General features: G+C 45.4%; 1 protein-coding gene across 2 annotated transcripts; it reads left to right on the top strand.

Annotated features, from left to right (window-relative positions):
* The first annotated feature begins 12328 nt into the window (after positions 1 to 12328).
* LOC127317730 (alternative NAD(P)H-ubiquinone oxidoreductase C1, chloroplastic/mitochondrial) lies at positions 12329 to 19747 on the top strand. Of its 2 annotated transcripts, XM_051348326.2 has the most exons (12): positions 12329 to 12625; positions 13839 to 14029; positions 14497 to 14592; positions 14793 to 14859; positions 14964 to 15144; positions 15699 to 15792; positions 16023 to 16238; positions 17009 to 17401; positions 17491 to 17567; positions 17708 to 17811; positions 17908 to 18020; positions 18581 to 19747. In XM_051348326.2, the coding sequence occupies exons 1-12, from the start codon at positions 12535 to 12537 to the stop codon at positions 19595 to 19597; spliced, it is 2640 nt and encodes an 879-aa protein (XP_051204286.1). In that variant the 5' UTR covers positions 12329 to 12534; the 3' UTR covers positions 19598 to 19747. The 2 variants fall into 2 exon arrangements, with proteins under 2 accessions (XP_051204286.1, XP_051204287.1); XM_051348327.2 differs by lacking the exons at positions 12329 to 12625; positions 13839 to 14029; positions 14497 to 14592; positions 14793 to 14859 and having other exon boundaries at positions 15005 to 15144; positions 15695 to 15792.
* Positions 19748 to 21178: the final 1431 nt, after the last annotated feature.

Raw genomic sequence — 21178 nt, 5'->3', positions numbered from 1 at the left:
GCGGCAATAACAAAGCATGTTCTTCACCTCGACACACATGATCGCCAGCGATGGGTGCATCGGTAGGTTCTGGGAAGACCGATGGATCGACGGCCAGTCCGTCAGTCAAATCGCCCCTCAGCTCTACGCTTGCATCCCTAAGAGGCGACGAAGGGCAACTACGGTTAGAGATGGCCTGCTAGGCCACATCTCGGCGCTCAACATCCACGGCGTGCTTGGTATCCACGAGCTGGGTCAGTACCTTCTACTTTGGAGAAAGGTGGAGCCAACCATCCTCACGGACTAGCCCGATCAACTCAGCTGGAGCTAGAGCACAAATGGTGTGTATTCCGCCAAATCCTGCTACCTAAGCATGTTCCCGTGCTCTACCTCTTGCCGCTCTTGGAAGCTAGTTTGGAAAACTTGGGCGCCCCCACGCGTCAAATTCTTCCATTGGCTGGCTGACAAGGACCGGCGCTGGACGGCGTAACGGCTACGGCGGCGCAGACTGCAACACCACCCTCGATGCCTCCTGTGCGAACATGAGCAGGAGTCGATGCATCACCTCATCCTGGCATGTCCCTTCTCGCGGTAGGTCTGGTATGACACCTTGTCTTGGCTGCGGCTCTCCCCTCGACCACCTGACAATGAGCCATGCCTCAATGACGGGTGGGTGGCCGCAAGACAAGACACGCCGAAGCCAATGCGCAAGGGACTGGCAACTGCGACACTGCTCGTGCCTTGGCTGATCTGGAAGCACCGCAACTCATGTGTCTTTGACGGGGAACAACCTTCGGTCCAGAACGTGAATGACAATATTAGAGCAGAGGCAAGACTTTGGGCCAGAGCTAGGGTACTCAGAAATCATGCCATCTTGCCTGTAGATTGGAATGTACACTGAATTCTTCTAGCATCAACCTGTTTTCCACCCTCACTAGAGGCGTGATCCTGTAACAAACTCTCCAATGAAACGAAACACAATGTCATTGTGTTTTCTGGAAAAAAGAAAAATTATCCACTAGCTCCTATTTACCTGGATTCACATGCTTTTAAAGTGTCATGCCATTTTGGATCTCTTAGGATTGGAAAACTAGCATATAAAGAACACAGAAAATTTATAATGTGATTTATGAAAAATTTCTTCGGTGTAAAGGGTTTAAAGATTTTTTTAAAGAATTACAGTCTTACAAATGAAACGACCAACACATCCTAAGGGTTAGAATCATGCAAAAATGTTACTCTCTCCGGTTCAAAATAATTGACCAAGAATAAATGTAGCTACGCACTAAAACATATCTAGATACATTCATCTTTACACAATTATTTTAAACTGGAGGGTGTATGAATTTTTTTGTGCCGGAGCAAGGTGATGATCATTTTATCAGTCAACCATAGCCACTAGATGATGTGTATGCTCAAACTGCAAAATCGACCCAGGTTTTTTTTTAGAACAATCGACCCAGCTTATAGTAGAAGAAAGAGTAAGAGGCCCATGTTTTGTTGATCGCACAGCTAGGCCTGGAGTCCATGAAACAAAATATACCCTTTCCTTGATCGCATTGACGTTTACTTTTCGTCGGTTGAATCAGGCACGGAGGTCCTCGTCTGTCCCCTCGTCTCCCTCGCCTCACCCTGAAATGTCTAATCCCTATATACCTCGTCACACACGATCACAGATAGTCTCACACGGAGGAGATAGACTTGTTGTGTCAAAAAAATGCACATACGTCTAATTTTTCATGATTACTTGATGGTTTAGATGTTTGTTCGCGCGCCATTTCTTTTTTTTATTCACTGTAGCTTTCTATGCGACATGGTTTGAAACAAAGGCCATAAAATTTATTAGATTTTTTATACTACCAAAAAAATTATGGGTTTTAATTCGTTTACAAAAAAATGACCATACTATGCAAATTTTTTTCTCCGTTGAGCCCATTTATAGAGTTCGCCCTAGGGCCTTCGAAATCCTGGAGCCAGCCTTGGTTGGATGCTACAACGGAACAAAACTATGTGTGGAAATCATCAGATGTTTACAACCCTGATGGCTCTATCACGTTGTAATTAATAATCTCGTGGCCTTTGTATATGCTCCCTCCATTTTGATGCATAAGACGTCTTTGTTTTCTATGTTCATTAAATAAAAAATTAAGATATATAAATATTGTTAGTATAAAATTAGCATTATTAAAAAGTGTTTTTTAATACCAATCAAATGATACTAATTACGTATAATATTGTATATTTAAATGTGTGCCTTATTCATCAAAACAATAAGCAGGGTATGGTTTTAGCAACAAAAAAAACATGTAAGTTGTAGAGTAATAGGACGCGTTGTGTACGCGATTCCTTAGCTTGCAATCCTCCTTAGCTTGCTGTTCTTTAGGTCTCAGAAGTTGATGCTAGGGATCGGACACCTCTCTCCCCGCGTCGCCCTCCTCTGGCGACACGGGGAAACTCTAGCGCCGCCGGCCCTTGGGCCCTCCCTCTTCTTCCCCTGCATCGCCGCCGCCGGAGAGGGCGCCGGCGAAGCCGCGCGCGCCTCAAGGACGGTGGCGGCGGGGCGGTTCCTCTCTGTCTCCTCACGTTCCCGGCGCGTGGGGAGCTGCTGACGGCAGCGAGGCTACGGGCGGCGCGCGGCGGCTCTGCCGGCGTCGAGGTTGCTGCGGTGTGGCGTCGGGAGTCCGAGACGGAGGCGCAGGCGGTGGTCGGCGGCGCGGCGGCCGGCGCCTTGGGCGGGCCCCGATCTGGGCCTGCTAGGGCCGTGCGGGCCGCGACCGCTTTGGGCGTTGTGGCGACGCGGCGCAGGCCATGGCCCTGGGCCAGGAGGGTTGCGCGGCGGCGGCTTCGGGTTGGCCACGAGGTTATTGCGTGAGGACTGCGCTGGCGGCGTGGTTGCGTGCTGGGGCCGTGCGGCGCGGTGGTGGAGCTCTGTCGCCGGCGTGTGGAGGCCTGGGCGTGCGCGACAAGTCCCTGGGAGGAGGAGCTGGGTGAGGGGTGCGACGGGACGGTGGCCCCAGCCTCCTCGGCGGTGTGGCGGCTGCGGTGGCCGCGTGGAGCAGGTCTTCTGCCAGCAGCCCACGGGTTTCATCGACAGCGCCCACCCCGACCATGTGTGCCTGCTCTCGCGCTCGTTATACGGGCTCAAGCAGGCCCCACGCGCCTGGTACCAGCGCATCGCAGCGTTTCTTCACCAACTCGGCTTCCGCTCCACCCGCTCCGATACCTCACTGTTTGTGCACAACAATGACGCCACCACCGCGTACCTGCTGCTTTACGTCGACGACATCATCTTCACGGCCAGCTCCAAGGACCTCCCGCGACAGATCACTGTTGACGCGTAAAGCACACGCCCGTTGGGAACCCCAAGTGGAAGGTGTGATGCGTACAACAGCAAGTTTCCCTCAGTAAGAAACCAAGGTTTATCGAACTAGTAGGAGTCAAGGAGCACGTGAAGGTTGTTGGTGACGGAGTGTAGTGCGGCGCAACACCAGGGATTCCGGCGCCAACGTGGAACCTGCACAACACAATCCAAATACTTTGCCCCAACTTAACAGTGAGGTTGTCAATCTCACCGGCTTGCTGTAAACAAAGGATTAAATGTATGGTGTGGAAAATGATGTTTGTATACGAAGAACAGTAAAGAACAATGTTTGCAGTAGATTGTATTCAGATGTAAAAGAATGGACCGGGATCCACAGTTCACTAGTGGTGTCTCTCCAATAAGAAATAGCATGTTGGGTGAACAAATTACAGTTGGGCAATTGACAAATAAAGAGGGCATAACAATGCACATACATATCATGATGAGTAAAGTGAGATTCAATTGGGCATTACGACAAAGTACATAGACCGCTATCCAGCATGCATCTATGCCTAAAAAGTCCACCTTCGGGTTAGCATCCGCACCCCTTCCAGTATTAAGTTGCAAACAACAGACAATTGCACTAAGTATGGTGCGTAATGTAATCAACACAAATATCCTTAGACAAAGCATTGATGTTTTATACCTAGTGGCAACAGCACATCCACAACCTTAGAACTTTCGGTCACTGTCCCAAATTTAATGGAGGCATGAACCCATTATCGAGCATAAATACTCCCTCTTGGAGTTACAAGTATCAACTTGGCCAGAGCCTCTACTAGCAACGGAGAGCATGCAAGATCATAAACAACACATATATGATAGATTGATAATCAACTTGACATAGTATTCCATATTCATCGGATCCCAACAAACACAACATGTAGCATTACAAATAGATGATCTTGATCATGATAGGCAGCTCACAAGATCTAACATGATAGCACAATGAGGAGAAGACAACCATCTAGCTACTGTCATGGATCCATAGTCCAGGGGTGAACTACTCACACATCAATCCGGAGACGATCATGGCGATGAAGAGTCCTCCGGGAGATGATTCCCCTCTCCGGCAGGGTGCCGGAGGCGATCTACTGAATCCCCCGAGATGGGATTGGCGGCGGCGGCGTCTCTGGAAGGTTTTCCGTATCGTGGTTCTCGGTACAGGGGTTTTCGCGACGAAGGCTTTAAGTAGGCGGAAGGGCAGGGTTGGAGGCGGCGCAGGGGCCCCACACCATAGGCCGGCGCGGGCCCCATGCTGGCCGCGCCGCCCTATGGGTACGGGCCCTCGTGGCCCCACTTCGTATGCTCTTCGGTCTTCTGGAAGCTCCGTGGAAAAATAAGACCCTGGGCGTTGATTTCGTCCAATTCCGAGAATATTTCCTTTGTAGGATTTCTGAAACCAAAAACAGCAGAAAACAACAACTGGCTCTTCGGCATCTCGTCAATAGGTTAGTGCCGGAAAATGCATAATAATGACATAAAGTGTGTATAAAACATGTGAGTATCATCATAAAAGTAGCATGGAACATAAGAAATTATAGATAGGTTTGAGACGTATCAAGCATCCGCAAGCTTAGTTCCTACTAGCCCTCGAGTAGGTAAACAATAACAAAGATAATTTCTGAAGTGACATGCTATCATAATCTTGATCAATACTATTGTAAAGCATATGAGATGAATGCAGTGATTCAAAGCAATGGTAAAGACAATGAATTAAACAACTGAATCATATAGCAAAGACTTTTCATGAATAGTACTTTGAAGACAAGCATCAATAAGACTTGCATAGGAGTTAACTCATAAAGCAATAGATTCTTAGTAGAAAGTTTTGAAGCAACACAAAGGAAGATATAAGTTTCAGCGGTTGCTTTCAACTTCAACATGTTTATCTCATGGATGTATATCTCATGGATGATTGTCAACACAAAGTAATATGATGAATGAAAATAAGCAAGTATGTAGGAATCAATGCACACGGTTGACACAAGTGTTTGCTTCTAAGATAGAAAGAAGTAGGTAAACTGACTCAACATAAAGTAAAAGAATGGCCCTTTGCAGAGGGAAGCATGGATTGCTATATTTGTGCTAGAGATTTTATTTTGAAAATATAGAAACAATTTTGTCAACGGTAGTAATAATTCATATGTGTTATGTATAAGACATCCTATAAGTTGCAAGCCTCATGCATAGATTACCAACAGTGCCCGCACCTTGTCCTAATTAGCTTGGATTTACATGGATTATCATTGCATAGCATATGTTTCAACCAAGTGTCACAAAGGGGTACCTCTATGCCGCCTGTACAAAGGTCTAAGGAGAAAGTTCGCATTGGATTTCTCGGTTTTGATTATTCTCAACTTAGACATCCATACCGAGACAACAGATAATGGACTCCTCTTTAATGCATAAGCATTCAACAACAGAATATATTCTCATAAGAGATTGAGGATTTGTTATCCAAACTGAAACTTCCACCATGGATCATGGCTTTAGTTAGCGGCCCAATGTTCTTCTCTAACAATATGCATACTCAAACCATTTGATCATGATAAATCACTCTTACTTCAGACAAGACGAACATGCATAGCAACTCACACGATATTCAACAAAGGTGAAATAGTTGATGGCGTCCCCAGGAACATGGTTACCGCTCAACAAGCAACTTATAAGAAATAAGATACATAAGTACATATTCAATACCACAATAGTTTTTTAAGCTATTTTTTCCCATGAGCTATATATTGCAAAGACAAAGAATGGAATTTTAAAGGTAGCACTCAAGAAATTTACTTTGGAATGGCAGAGAAATACCATGTAGTAGGTGAGTATGGTGAACACAAATGGCATAGTTTTTGGCTCAAGGATTTTGGATGCACGAGAAGTAATCCCTCTCAATACAAGGCTTAGGCTAGCAAGGTTGTTTGAAGCAAACACAAGTATGAACCGGTACAGCAAAACTTACATAAGAACATATTGCAAGCATTATAAGACTCTACACTGTCTTCCTTGTTGTTCAAACCCTCACCAGAAAATATCTAGACTTAGAGAGACCAATCATGCAAACCAAATTTCAACAAGCTCTACGGTATTTCTTCATTAATAGGTGCAAAGTACATGATGCAAGAGCTTAAATATGATCTATTTGAGCACAACAATTGCCAAGTATCAAATTATTCAAGACGTTATACCAATTACCACATGAAGCATTTTCTGTTTCCAACCATATAACAATGAACGAAGCAGTTTCAACCTTCGCCATGAACATTAAGAGTAAAGCTAAGAACACATGTGTTCATATGCAACAGCGGAGCGTGTCTCTCACACACACAAAGAATGCTAGGATCCGATTTTATTCAAACAAAAACAAAAATAAAAACATAAAGACGCTCCAAGTAAAGCACATAAGATGTGACAGAATAAAAATATAGTTTCACTAGAGGTGACCTGATAAGTTGTCGATGAAGAAGGGGATGCCTTGGGCATCCCCAAGCTTAGATGCTTGAGTCTTCTTGAAATATGCAGGGATGAACCACGGGGGCATCCCTAAGCTTAGAGTTTTCCCTCTCCTTGATCGTATTGTATCATCCTCCTCTCTTGATCCTTGAAAACTTCCTCCACACCAAACTCAAAACAAACTCATTAGAGGGTTAGTGCATAATCATAAATTCACATGTTCAGAGGTGACATAATCATTTTTAACACTTCTGGACATTGCACAAAGCTACTAAAAGTTAATGGAACAAAGAAATCCATCAAACATAGCAAAACAGGCAATGCGAAATAAAAGGCAGAATCTGTCAAAACAGAACAGTACGTAAAGACGAATTTTTCTAGGGCACTAAACTTGCTCATATGAAAATGCTCAAATTTACTGAAAGTTGCGTACATATATGAGGATCACACAAGTAAATTGGCAGATTTTTCTGAGTTACCTACAGAAGGGGCTACTCAATTTCGTGACAGTAAGAAATCTGTTTCTGCGCAGTAATCCAAATCTAGTATCATATTTACTATCAAAGACTTTACTTGACACAACAATGCAATAAAATAAAGATAAGGAGAGGTTGCTACAGTAGTAACAGCTTTCAAGACTCAAATATAAAACAAAAGTGCAGAAGTAAAATAATGGGTTGTCTCCCATAAGCGCTTTTCTTTAACGCCTTTTAGCTAGGCGCAGAAAGTGTGAATCAAGTATTATCAAGAGATGAAGCATCAACATTCTTACCAGGGGCTTTGGGAGTTTTCTCAACAATACATTGTATCCGGTCTATGTAAGTAACTACTCTTTCGTTGCTTTTAGGCTTACTATTCTCATCAAACAAATTTTCAGGAACAAGCCAAGCATAGTTATTTTCTAGAGCTTCATGCATTCCTAGGAGCTTACTAGGTATCGGTACTTTAATCTCTCCCCCATCATTAACATTATTAGTGTACTTTACTCTATCCATGTCCATTTTTTCAAGTGTTTTTGCAAAGTCGGTGAACAACCCAAGCATGTTATGCTTAATAAAAACTTTTCTAGCTTCTTTAGCTATATCACCAAATTCTTTAAGAAGGGTTTCTAAAACAAAATCTTTCTTTTCCCCTTCTTCCATATCACCTAGTGTAAGAAACATATGTTGCATTATAGGATTGAGATTAACAAATCTAGCTTCCAACATGTGTACCAAAGAGGCAGCAGCAATTTCATAAGTAGGAGCAAGTTCTACCAAGTGTCTATCATCAAAATCTTCAACCATACTAACATGAGTGAAGAATTTTTCTATATTATCTCTTCCAATGATAGACCCTTGTCCTACCGGTATGTCTTTCGGAGTGAACTTAGGAGGAAACATGATGAAATAAACAAAAGGTAAATAAAGTAAATGCAAGTAACTAATTTTTTTATGTTTTTGATATAGAGAACGCAAACAAGACAGTAAATAAAGTAAAGCAAGTAACTAATTTTTTTGTATTTTTGATATAAGAAAGCAAACAAAGCAGTAAATAAAATAAAGTAAAGCAAGACAAAAACAAAGTAAAGAGATTGGAAGTGGGAGACTCCCGTTGCAGCGTGTCTTGATCTCCCCGGCAACGGCACCAGAAATTTAGCTTGTTGACGTGTAAAGCACACGCCCGTTGGGAACCCCAAGTGGAAGGTGTGATGCGTACAGCAGCAAGTTTCCCTTAGTAAGAAACCAAGGTTTATCGAACCAGTAGGAGTCAAGGAGCACGTGAAGGTTGTTGGTGACGGAGTGTAGTGCGGCGCAACACCAGGGATTCCGGCGCCAACGTGGAACCTTCACAACACAATCCAAATACTTTGCCCCAACTTAACAGTGAGGTTGTCAATCTCACCGGCTTGCTGTAAACAAAGGATTAAATGTATGGTGTGGAAAATGATGTTTGTATACGAAGAACAGTAAAGAATAATGTTTGCAGTAGATTGTATTCAGATGTAAAAGAATGGACCGGGGTCCACAGTTCACTAGTGGTGTCTCTCCAATAAGAAATAACATGTTGGGTGAACAAATTACAGTTGGGCAATTGACAAATAAAGAGGACATAACAATGCACATACATATCATGATGAGTAAAGTGAGATTCAATTGGGCATTACGACAAAGTACATAGACCGCTATCCAGCATGCATCTATGCCTAAAAAGTCCACCTTCGGGTTAGCATCCGCACCCCTTCCAGTATTAAGTTGCAAACAACAGACAATTGCATTAAGCATGGTGCGTAATGTAATCAACACAAATATCCTTAGACAAAGCATTGATGTTTTATCCCTAGTGGCAACAGCACATCCACAACCTTAGAACTTTCTGTCACTGTCCCAGATTTAATGGAGGCATGAACCCATTATCGAGCATAAATACTCCCTCTTGGAGTTACAAGTATCAACTTGGCCAGAGGCTCTACTAGCAACGGAGAGCATGCAAGATCATAAACAACACATATATGATAGATTGATAATCAACTTGACATAGTATTCCATATTCATCGGATCCCAACAAACGCAACATGTAGCATTACAAATATATGATCTTGATCATGATAGGCAGCTCACAAGATCTAACATGATAGCACAATGAGGAGAAGACAACCATCTAGCTACTGCTATGGACCCATAGTTCAGGGGTGAACTACTCACACATCAATCCGGAGGCGATCATGGCGATGAAGAGTCCTCCGGGAGATGATTCCCCTCTCCGGCAGAGTGCCGGAGGCGATCTCCTGAATCTCCCGAGATGGGATTGGCGACGGCGGCGTCTCTGGAAGGTTTTTTCGTATAGTGGCTCTCGGTACAGGGGTTTTCACGACGAAGGCTTTAAGTAGGCGGAAGGGCAGGGTTGGAGGCAGCGCAGGGGACCCACACCATAGGCCGGCGCGGGCCCCATGCTGGCCGCGCCGCCATATGGGTACGGGCCCTCGTGGCCCCACTTCGTATGCTCTTCGGTCTTCTGGAAGCTCCGTGGAAAAATAAGACCCTGGGCGTTGATTTCGTCCAATTCCGAGAATATTTTCTTTGTAGGATTTCTGAAACGAAAAACAGTAGAAAACAGCAACTGGCTCTTCGGCATCTCGTCAATAGGTTAGTGCCGGAAAATGCATAATAATGACATAAAGTGTGTATAAAACATGTGAGTATCATCATAAAAGTAGCATGGAACATAAGAAATTATAGATACGTTTGAGACGTATCAATCACCGAGCGTCTTCGCGCTGTTTGCCCTCAAGGACTTGGGGCCCCTGCACTACTTCCTCGGCATCGAGGTCGTACGTCGCACCGACGGCTTCTTCCTTCATCAGCGCAAGTACGCCCACGAGCTCCTGGACCGCGCCGGTATGCTTAATTGCAAACCCGCGGCCACGCCTGTCGACACGAAGTCCAAGCTGTCCGCCACGGATGGTTCGTTGGCCACAGACGCATCATTTTATCGCTCCATCATCGGTGCCCTGCAGTACCTCACCTTGACCCGCCCCGAGCTGCAGTATGCTGTCCAGCAGGTGTGCCTTCACATGCACGCTCCGCGGGATCCTCATTGGGCTACGGTCAAGTGGATCCTCCGCTACATTCGTGGTACCATGGACTTCGGCCTCTCCCTCCACGCCTCCACCGCCACGGACATCGTCGCCTACTCGGACGCCGATTGGGCAGGCTGCCCCGACACGCGTCGCTCCATGTCTGGCTACTGCGTCTACTTCGGACCTTCACTCATCTCCTGGTCGTCTAAGCGACAACCCACGGTCTCTCGCTCCAGCGCCGAAGCGGAGTACCGGGTTGTTGCTAACGCGGTTGCCGAGGTCTCCTGGCTATGGCAACTCCTCGTTGAGCTCTCATGTCCTGTTGCCAAAGCCACCGTGGTCTATTGCGACAACGTCTCCGCCGTCTACCTCTCCGCCAACCCGGTCCACCATCGCCGCACCAAGCATATTGAGCTGGATATCCACTTTGTTCGGGAACAGGTGACTCTTGGACACATTCGAGTATTTCATGTGCCCACATCCCAACAATTTGCGGATATCATGACCAAGGGTCTTCCTACGGCATCATTTGAGGAGTTCCGGTCCAGTCTATGCGTTCGACCAGGCGAGGCTTCGACTGCGGGGGTGTTGAGATACATATCCTTATATATCCGAATGCGTATCTTCTGTAGTTATATATAGCGATATATATTTTTGTATTTATTATTGGGCCCGCCTCCTTTCTTGTATAGTCGAGGACGTGGCCTATATATGTACCGCCATATGCATCCGATCAATATATCGAGTATTGCATCTCATTTTTGCACGTTACAATCATTATTTATTATCTGTTTTGGAGAATTTCCGAATCAATTTGTTTTCCTGCTATGTCTACTTGTCTAGTGTACATAGTCAGCTTCGTGAGATAAACAGGATGTCCTACCGTGCTGTTTCCGTATCTGAACGACTGATGATTCTATCACATTGGTGTTTCTCGTGTCAGCCATGCATGGACCTTATTTCTGCTTAGAGCCTAAAATTCTTGCGAGATTCTGCAATTTCCTGGGTAGGTAGCTTACTCGAGCTTTCTTATGTAACTTGTGCTTGCTTCTTAAAAGGGATTCATCTTGGATCCGGGAAACAGAGCATCGAGGGACAAAAATCATTGTAGAAAGATTGGTTTTCTAAAAATATTATTTCTAGAAAGATTTTATGAAATAGAAAAATTTGTAAATTAGTCAATACTGTGCTGCTCTGTTATTCCTTCCTAAGGAAGTTTTTCACTGTGGTGGGGCATAAACATTGGTTGAAGTGCTTGATCTTCTCTCTTTTTTTTGAACAGAAGAGGATCCCAAAGGACCCAGAGCTGGCATTATAGAAAAAAACATTGGTTGAAGTGACAGGCCCAAAAAGTATGAAGTATAGAATACTCAGAAATTGTGGCATGTTCTTTTGTTTCTCGTTTTCACTAAAACCAACAATGATGAGATCAACAACGATGAGATTGTGCTGAGTGGTGTGGCTCTCGAGGACTTGTCCTGGCTATGGGGATCTTAGTAGCGTCAACAATGGTTATTCCGTTTTCTTTTGCCTCCAAAACGGATGTGGTCTTCTTTTCCCGTTCGGTGGCTTCCCGTCCGCAATCAACAACGTCAGGCTAGCCTAGGAAGGAGTGGCAGCAGCGGCGCGCTGTCAACGGTCGGGGCAAAGGCCATCTTGAGTATTTCGTTGTAATTTTTGTTTCTGTTGAGGTGCTCCTACTGTTCAATGTTTTTTTAATGCCAAGATATTTTTTGCAAAAAAAGGCAAAAAAAAACCTGCATTAGACCAAGAGTGCTATCCTGGGTTTTTGTTTTGAGTTTTTTTTAGAACGTGGTTTTTTTTTTTTTGTTCAGGTTTTCCTCTCCTCGTTATGGACACCACGGGCGCGTGAAGCTGGAGAGGAAGAAATAAGGCCCATCTTACGCAACATGGGCCTCCCCCTCCCTGATCCAGAGTCAAGCCTGATCGTCAGTGGGTGGTTGGATGCAGTGCAGCCAGCGGGTTGGGAGTCTCCGTGACGACGCGGCCGGCGGAGGAGCCGCAGCATCTGTGGCTCAGGTCAAGGTCAGGTGCTGTGCTGCCGGCTTGTCGTCTCGTGTCTCTCCGGAGACAACTCCTTTTGCTTCTGCCCAGTACCGCCGGGAGCTAAGCTACGACTGGACACGAGCCACATTTAGCCCCCTGCCCATCGCCGCCGATGAGCTGCCGCGCGGCTCCATGGAGCCGCCCGTCGGCCGTCCCCCGCGGCCGGTCCTTCCCCTCCTCGGCGCGCCTGCGCAACCCATTCGGTGAGGTCCACATGCTCTCTCCCGGTGACCAAGCTTCTCTAATTTAAGCTCACTGATGTGTAGTGCTATATGACATTCGAGCTAGTGTGTTTTCGGTGTCCGGTAATCTGAGAAATGGGGTGATTTTTTTTTTTAGATCGACAAGGGTCACACCCCCAGCTCCATTTCATAGAAAAGAAGCCAAGTTTTTACAGGAAAGAAAACAGCACCAAAGCTAATGAAACGAAACAGGTTCGCTGGGGAGTATGGCTGCCATCCCAGCCAGCTCCGAAATACCAGCAAAACCAGAGAAGGATTCTTAAAACTGGAAACGACGACTAGGGGAAAGTAAAACTGAAGCCAACTAGTTCTATTACAGCTTTTCCAGGAGGAAGATAGGACTACTGAAGCCTAAACAGGCAGAAACTTTCTTCTCGACACTCGCCAGAACCCTTCACCTTCATCAATCCTGGGTTTCTTTTTCATTTCCCCACGCTGAGAGCGATCAAGTGACCACATGGATCTTGTGCGATTCGCCAGGATTGTCCAGGAGGTAGGTCAGCGTCGCCCTGCCTTCGTAGCTTGAGTTCCAGGTAGAAATCCAGTCGAAAGAAGGGCATCTCACCCCACTGGGAGGCACAGAGGAGCTTTTAAACTGACTAGCAGCAGGTCCACAAATTGACCATTTCTTCCAGACTCTAGATCTTTGAATAGTTTCATCCAATCTCGAAGGAGGAATAGAACCCTTCGCCACACCTGTTTCACATTTATCCAAGTAGTTTTATTAAAAACAAGACTATTTCTATTAAGCCATAATCCCCAAAGAACAGCAGAAGAAGCAACATTAAAATGCTTGAACTTTTTTTTATTTCAGAGCCATTTTGAAGCAATGGATTCAAAGCTAGTAACATGCACTTCAAAAACTTCTTCAAACAGGTTCCAAATGGATTTAGCTACCACACATTCAAACATAAGATGATGAACTGATTCAAATTCACAACACATTTCACAATTCATGGGTTTTGGGATACCTCTAGCTCTCAGGTTATCTCTAGTCATGATCTTATTCCGAGAGAAAAGCCACAGAAAAACTTGGATCCTAGGAGGGATTTTCAGTTTCCAAACAGTAGGCAGAGAAATGGGGTGATTATATTGTAGTATAGGAAAGTGGTGGATTCATTTGCACGTGACATTTTGTTCTGATGCTAACCGACTAATCCTTGGATCTTGACAGGGGGTATCAATGTCTGGAAGAATCCAATCGTCAAAAACGCATGGAGAATTGGTGATGTCCCGATGATGTTTGGACTGCCATCTGGACTGTTCAGATGCATGGCCTCAGGTAGCTCTGGAGATGGTGGGTTTTCTCGTCCTCAATCGACCGATGAAACACCGATGCCACTGTATTCTTGGCCAGACAAGCAGGTATTTGTTTGGCAAGCTGGTATCTATATGACTGGATTTTGTTCAGCACAATTGGTATTACATATGTTTAGTTTATCAATAGATTCTGCTACTCCGCGATGGGGCATAGTTCAGCATTTTACTCGTTACTTAGGGTTTGCGCTTATGCTAACTTACTCCCAGGACCAGCTGAACAGACTTTGGTACATTTGATTCAGACGTACTCAATGGATCTTGGATTTTGCATTACACATGCATAACAAAGTTCTTTTTGCGAATAGGGTTTTATTTGATATGTCATTACTCTAGACATGAACTGCACTCTTCAAATGCTGGGAACTGCATATCCTTCAGTTTTTCTTTCAGACTTCAAGCCCTTCCATGAATTTTGTGTGTATGTAGGGTAACTTCTGACTATGCATATTTAGCAGAAAAGTTAGGTATGCTTCTGGGGGTAAGCCCTATGTTAACGCGTTCTATTATTTCAGCGACCACGGGTGTGCATTTTGGGTGGTGGATTTGGTGGGTTGTACACTGCTCTGAGATTAGAATCTCTCGTATGGCCTGATAATAACAAGCCTCAGGTAAAATGATGATGCCCTTGAGCTGATATTTATATATTTGCCGTGTGCTATCCTCTTTTTTTTTTGCATCTGTGTATAGTGGACTGGTGGTATTGGTAGTATGGAATTCTACTTGATGCCCATATTCTGCAATGCACTCATGGGTGTTTGCTCAATAAATGATACAACATTTTACTAAGAAGGGTAGAAACATGTTTCAGGTATTGCTGGTTGATCAATCTGACAGATTTGTATTTAAGCCCATGCTGTATGAGCTCTTATCAGGAGGTACTGCAGTTTCAAGTGTAAAATGCTTCTGCAGGTATATATCGTTTATAGGTCCTTTCACATGACTTCATTTTTTGACCGTTGGACATTGATTTGGTTGCCAGAGGTGGATGTTTGGGAAATAGCTCCGTATTTTACGGAATTACTGAAGAACACTAGTGTCCAATTTGTCAAGGATAGCGTAAAGCTTCTACGTCCTTCTGATCACTTTAGAAGAGAGCCTGGAGGATCATCCACTGGTGGAGTTGTTCATCTGAAAAGTGGCACTGTTATTGAATATGATTGGTATGATGATAATAAATGCCACAGAATTGCAATAGCTTTCATGTTTAAGGCCATTTTTAATAGCTGTCATGTTTAAGACCATTGTAAATAAAAAGATTTAAAATATTCTATCCCTGCCATTTTTTCATAGTATCTATTTTTAATAAATTGGTCAAAACATGGGGGCAGATTATTCTATGCTGCTAAAATGTTCTGAAATTTCGAATGGCATTGTGTTTCGTACTGACATATGGATTGTGTCCTGATTTGCTAACTTCACAAGTGTAAAATACAGAAGTGCATAGACGATTTCTTGGAGTTACATCAGCCTCTTCTTGATTCCTTTATAAACTAAAATTGCTTATATAGTAGTGCAGCCCACGTTTAGTTTAGTCTTTTCTCATTATTCTGTATCAGGATACTTTATGACAGCAGCAACATGTAATATAAGTACTTCCTTTAGCTCTTACAGTGGAAATATGTACAAGATTGGTTCATGATGTATTTTGCTTAGGATTTAATGCCGAGCTTAGAATAAGCTAACTGGTGATTTATCTTTTGGAATGGGCAGCCAGGCTCGTTCTAGCTTTAGGGGCTGAAGCTAAGATTGATGCTGTTCCAGGATCTTCTGAATATGCACTTCCTTTCACGACTTTGGAACATGCTTTGGTAAGAATCAATAACCTGTTGAAATTGTTAATGTTCAACCGTTTATCATGTACTATTTGTCATTGCCCATTTGATAGTATACTAAAAATCTAAATGCGTATGTTATATCTTCGCTTCCACGTTAAGTTCTGTATATGATTTTATCAATGATATTATTTGTTGACGTGTTCTAGCAATTCTATTCTATTAGTTACAGTGATCCAGAATCATAATGTTGTCTTTTTTTGCAGAAAGTGGAAAATGAATTGAAAATGTTAGAAAGGAGAAGGTTTGGTAAGAGTTCCCCAGGTATTGAGGTGGCTATTGTGGGGCTTGGTTACTCTGGTGTTGAGCTAGCTGCTACAATCTCTGAGAGGTTAAAGAACACTGGGACTGTCAAAGCAATCAATTTTCAGACAACCATATGTCCCAATGCACCACCAGGAAATCGTGATGCTGCTCTGAAGGTGAAAATCTCAGGATCTGCTTTGATTAACTTCGTCTGAGAGAAAATAGTTTGTTCTCACTTTGGTCTTTCATGCCCTCAAGTAGTCTTTGGGCCTACAGGTTATACACCATTTAGTAAACCTATAATTTGGTTTATGCTTATCGCATTGCTAGAAAAATCTGGATTGATAATAGTCCATTCTCTTTCATACTTCTTTAGGAACTTCAAAGAATGATAATACAAAGATAGGTAGACTAGTTAGAATGGTCTTAATATGGACTAGCCGTCCACCATCGGACAAGAGCTTGCCCTTCCAACTACCCACCTTTTCTCGAAAAGGTCCTCAATATCCTTCCGTTCGTTATTAGTTAACTTGCTGTGATGGGATGGGAATACCTAAATACCAGAAAGAGAAAGAGCCACTAGTAGTCTGAAGATGATGCATGTGCAATGTAAGAATTTGCTTCAGCCAAACTATGTTGTTTGGCTTCTTTATTCTCCTTTTGGTTCTTCATGAAGGGCTGTTGCAGCTTTGTAATGTGACAGCGCTAAGTTTATAAATACCAACCAGGCAACCACTTACTATGTTGTAGGCTGTCACCGAACTGTTGATTCATGAATGTATGGAATAGAACATAGAGAATTGCAGGCTGCTATTTTCTGATTTCAGATTGTTGTGTTGATCCCTGATACCTATTATTCATAGCTTCATCTCTGAGCTACTAACGCGCGTCGAAATCGTATCTTTCGAGGTAGCTGCTAATTCTGGTTGGTTGCATTTCTCACCAGGTTCTTGAATCTCAAAATATTCAACTTTTCTTGGGTTACTCTGTGAGCAGCATCAGAGAGGTTTATGCATCTGAGGATTCAAGTAGCATGGTTACAGATGCAAAAGAAGCTGCTGGTGATGATAAGAAACTACTCTTGGAACTTAAACCTGCTCAAAGAGGCCTCCAGAGCCAGGTTATGGAGGCTGATCTGGTATTATGGACAGTTGGTTCAACGTCTCAGATTCTACGGTTGCAACCTCCTGATGCCCCGTATGTTATTCCTTTGAATGGCCGGGGGCAAGTAGAGACAGAGGAAACCCTTCAAGTGAAGGGCCACCCCAGAACATTTGCAATTGGTGATTCAGCGGCTCTAAGAGACCCATCAGGGAAATTTCTCCCAGCCAATGCGCAGGTAAGGCATCTATTTGCTGGATTGATTTACATCATGATTCTGCCTTGTCAGTTTTGTTACTGGTGAATGATGACTCTTTTATCTCCCAGGTTGCTTTTCAGCAAGCAGATTTTGCTGGATGGAATCTCTGGGCGGCAATCAATGACCGGCCCCTTTTGCCATTCAGGTTCGAATCTAGCGGAACCTTTGTCCTCTTCGTTTCGATACACACCAAGCATTGTCATTTTGTTTTTCTCCTTGCTGATACTCAATCATGTTAGTTGGAATAGATAAAAGTTGCATAAAGGAACTGTGTTATTTTTTCAGGTTCCAAAATCTTGGTGAGATGATGACCCTGGGTACAAATGACGCTGCGATAACGGCAAGTTTCATCGAGGGCCTGACCCTGGAAGGGCCTGTAGGGCATGCTGGTATGGACCCTTGCTGCCAGTTGTTTTGCCTTTTCTTAGTGTAATAGGCTAATATCTTTTCGTGTTATAGTGAACTGTTGTAACCTGGTTGTGCAGCTAGGAAGCTTGTGTATTGCCTGAGGATGCCCACAGATGAACATCGGGTGAAGGTTGGGATCAGCTGGTTGGCAAAGGGTGCCGTAGATTCGCTTGCTTCTCTGCAAAACGCAGTAAGTAACATGATTGCAAGCTCCTGATGATAAAGGAAACCTGCTAGTTCATGAATTGAGTGAGCTGGATGATGTATTTGAGATGTGTTTAATGTACTAGTACGAAGTTTGGACATGCATTCCTACACTTGATGTTTTTGTTGGTATATGCTCCTAAATGTTGGTGTTTGTCTTGCCATGTCGATTTCAATATTTAGCCTTTCCTAAACTGAGGATGCCTAAAGGGAAATGAAAATTCACACCTGATTGCGCCTACATTCCCACCGTAATCCAAAGAAATGTGAAAAAAATCTCAAGATGCACAGACGCGTGTATGCATTTTAATCTGATCTAGGCTTAATGTTGTGATCTTGGTTCTGACATGCTAACAGCAAAGCACACATTATCACACTAATCACTTGCCAAAACATGCCAACCGAAAATCCCAAATTATGAAGCTTCATCGTGGGAGAAGCATCCGACCTGATGGAGATTGTTGGTTGGCACAGGGTTTGGTGGTTGGTGAGAGTTGACGTGTATCGATGGAGTACTACTAAAGTCCCACTTCCGTTTGGTTGTAGGTGGCCAGCTCATTTCTTCCTCCCACTTCCACCACCAACCCCTGCCCGCCGTCTCCTGCCGCCATGGATCCCGACTCCGAGATCACCTTCGACTTCCCGCCCTACCTCTGCCAGTACAAGAGCGGCCGCGTCTTCCGCCCCGGCAGCAACGCCACCGTCCCCGCCGGCACCGACCCCCTCACCGGCGTCGTCTCCAAGGACATCCACGTCGGCTCCGCCCGCGCCCGCGTCTACCTCCCTCCGGGCGTCGACGCCGACGCCAAGCTCCCCGTCATCGTCTACTTCCACGGCGGCGGCTTCGTCGTCGGCTCCCCCGCCCGCCCCTCCACCCACGCCTACCTCAACGACCTCGTCGCGCGCGCCGGCGCCATCGGCGTCTCCGCCTACTACCGCCTCGCGCCGGAGCACATGCTCCCGGCGGCCTACGACGACGGCTGGGCCGCCGTGCAGTGGGCGGCCTCCCTCGGGGACGGCGCTGACCCGTGGCTGCTCGACCACGCCGACCTCTCCCGCGTCTTCTTCGGCGGGTGCAGCGCCGGCGCCAACCTCGCGCACAACATGGCCATCCGCGCCGGCGCCGACGGCGCGCTGCCTAAGTGCGTCACCGTGAAAGGCCTCCTGGCCGTGCACCCGTACTTCACCGGGAAGGAGGCCGTGGGCGCGGAGGCGGCCTTCGCGGCCGACGTGCGCGGCTTCATGGACCGCACCTGGAGGTTCGTCTTCCCGGGCTCGCTGGGGCTGGACGACCCGCTCGTGAACCCGTTCGTCAACGACGAGGCGCGCGCGGCCGTCGCCAAGATCCCGTGCGAGCGCGTGCTGGTGACCGTGGCCGAGGACGACGTCCTGCTCAAGGAGCGCGGCCTGTGGTACCACCGGGAGCTCAAGGCCAGCGGCTACGCCGGCGAGCTGGAGCTGTTCGAGTCCAAGGGCGTCGGCCACGCCTTCCAGTTCGACAACCTCCACACCCCGCAGGGCGTCGAGCTGCAGGAGCGCCTCGTGGCCTTCGTCAACAAATGACCTAAATGGATCGAATTTCCTCCAATCCAAATAAAAAAAATTAACTTGAGAATTTGATGTTTCCGATAATTTTCCAGAAGTTGCTATGGGTGCAAAGTTGTATGATGATAAGATGATTCATTGGCGATTATAATGTGAGGCATTTTTCAATCTTGCATGCTGATGATTCTGAATGAAATGTGCAAAGCTATATATGTTCTCTGTGAAATGTGCAAAGCGGTGAATGTGGATTTTTTTTTTTTCAAACGCCGGTTCTCCTCTCTTTCTCTCCAGATTTTGAGTTGAGGGCCGGGATCGCCATTTGCTCGGGCAGAAAGGAATCGAATTCCTTCACGCATCCCCTTCCTTTGGCAGATGTGCCTTCCCATCGTTTGGCTAGATCTATGGTGACAGAATGAGATTCTTTCTACCAAACACTTAGAGCATCCCAGCCGTTTGGGCTCATTGGACGAAATTTTGGTCCGGGAGCGCCGAAGTTCAAGCCGTCTCCCCAGTAAGCACACCCGGGGTTCGCCGTTTTTCTCCGCCGTTTTTTAGAGAAAAACGTCCCTGGATGATAAATTTCATGCATAATTCGGCGAATTTGACCACTTTTACCAACATTTGGCTTATTTTTACAAATAAACGTTATAGTTTAACAAAACAAGACAAGCTTTCAAACAAATCAAATGAAAACTAGTTGGTGTTGCCTCGAAGCATCCATAAGTGCTCCACCAGATCATCCTGCAGCTGTTGATGCATTGTGGAGTCTCGAATCTCCTGACGCATAGCGATGAACGCAGCCCACGATGCCAGCACCTGGTGGTCAGGCTGTGCAAGAGGACCCTCTCTGTCATATGGTGCAGCTTGTTCGCTCAGAGGGACCGGATGCTTCCGCTCATCCTCGATAATCATGTTGTGTAAGCATACACAACAGTTCATCACCTCCCACAACTGATCTTTCGACCAAGTCAAAGCGGGGAACCGGACTAAAGCAAATATCTGCTGGAGGACACCAAATGCACGCTCGACATTCTTTCGGCAAGCTTCTTGTTCCTTGGCAAACTGCTGCTCCTGGCCGGGGTTGGAGATAGTCTTCACAAATGTTGCCCACTTTGGATAGATACCGTCTGCAAGATAGTATCCCTTGCTGTACTGCCGGCCATTAATCACAAAGTTAACCGGGGGAGCATGACCCTCATCAAGCTTGGAGAAGACCGGCGAGCACTGCAAAACGTTGATGTCGTTGTTGGATCCCGGCATACCAAAGAAGGAGTGCCAAATCCAGAGATCATGGGTAGCCACTGCCTCAAGTATCACAGTGCAGCCTTTTTTGTGACCTTTGTACATTCCCTGCCAGGCAAACGGACAGTTCTTGCATTTCCAATGCATGCAGTCAATGCTTCCAAGCATCCCTGGAAATCCTCGAGCTTCATTGACAGCGAGGATCTTAGCAGTGTCTTCGACAGTCGGTGATCTCAAGTAGAAGTCCCCGAACACTGCTATCACCGCCCTGCAGAACCGGTAGAAACAATCAAGGGCGGTGGATTCCGCCATCCGAAGATAGTCATCTGTAGAATCACCAGGAGCTCCATATGCCAG

The sequence above is a fragment of the Lolium perenne genome, chromosome 7, assembly GCF_019359855.2.
Source record: "Lolium perenne isolate Kyuss_39 chromosome 7, Kyuss_2.0, whole genome shotgun sequence".
Lineage (NCBI taxonomy): Eukaryota > Viridiplantae > Streptophyta > Magnoliopsida > Poales > Poaceae > Lolium > Lolium perenne.
This window is presented reverse-complemented; position numbering and strand designations above follow the sequence as displayed.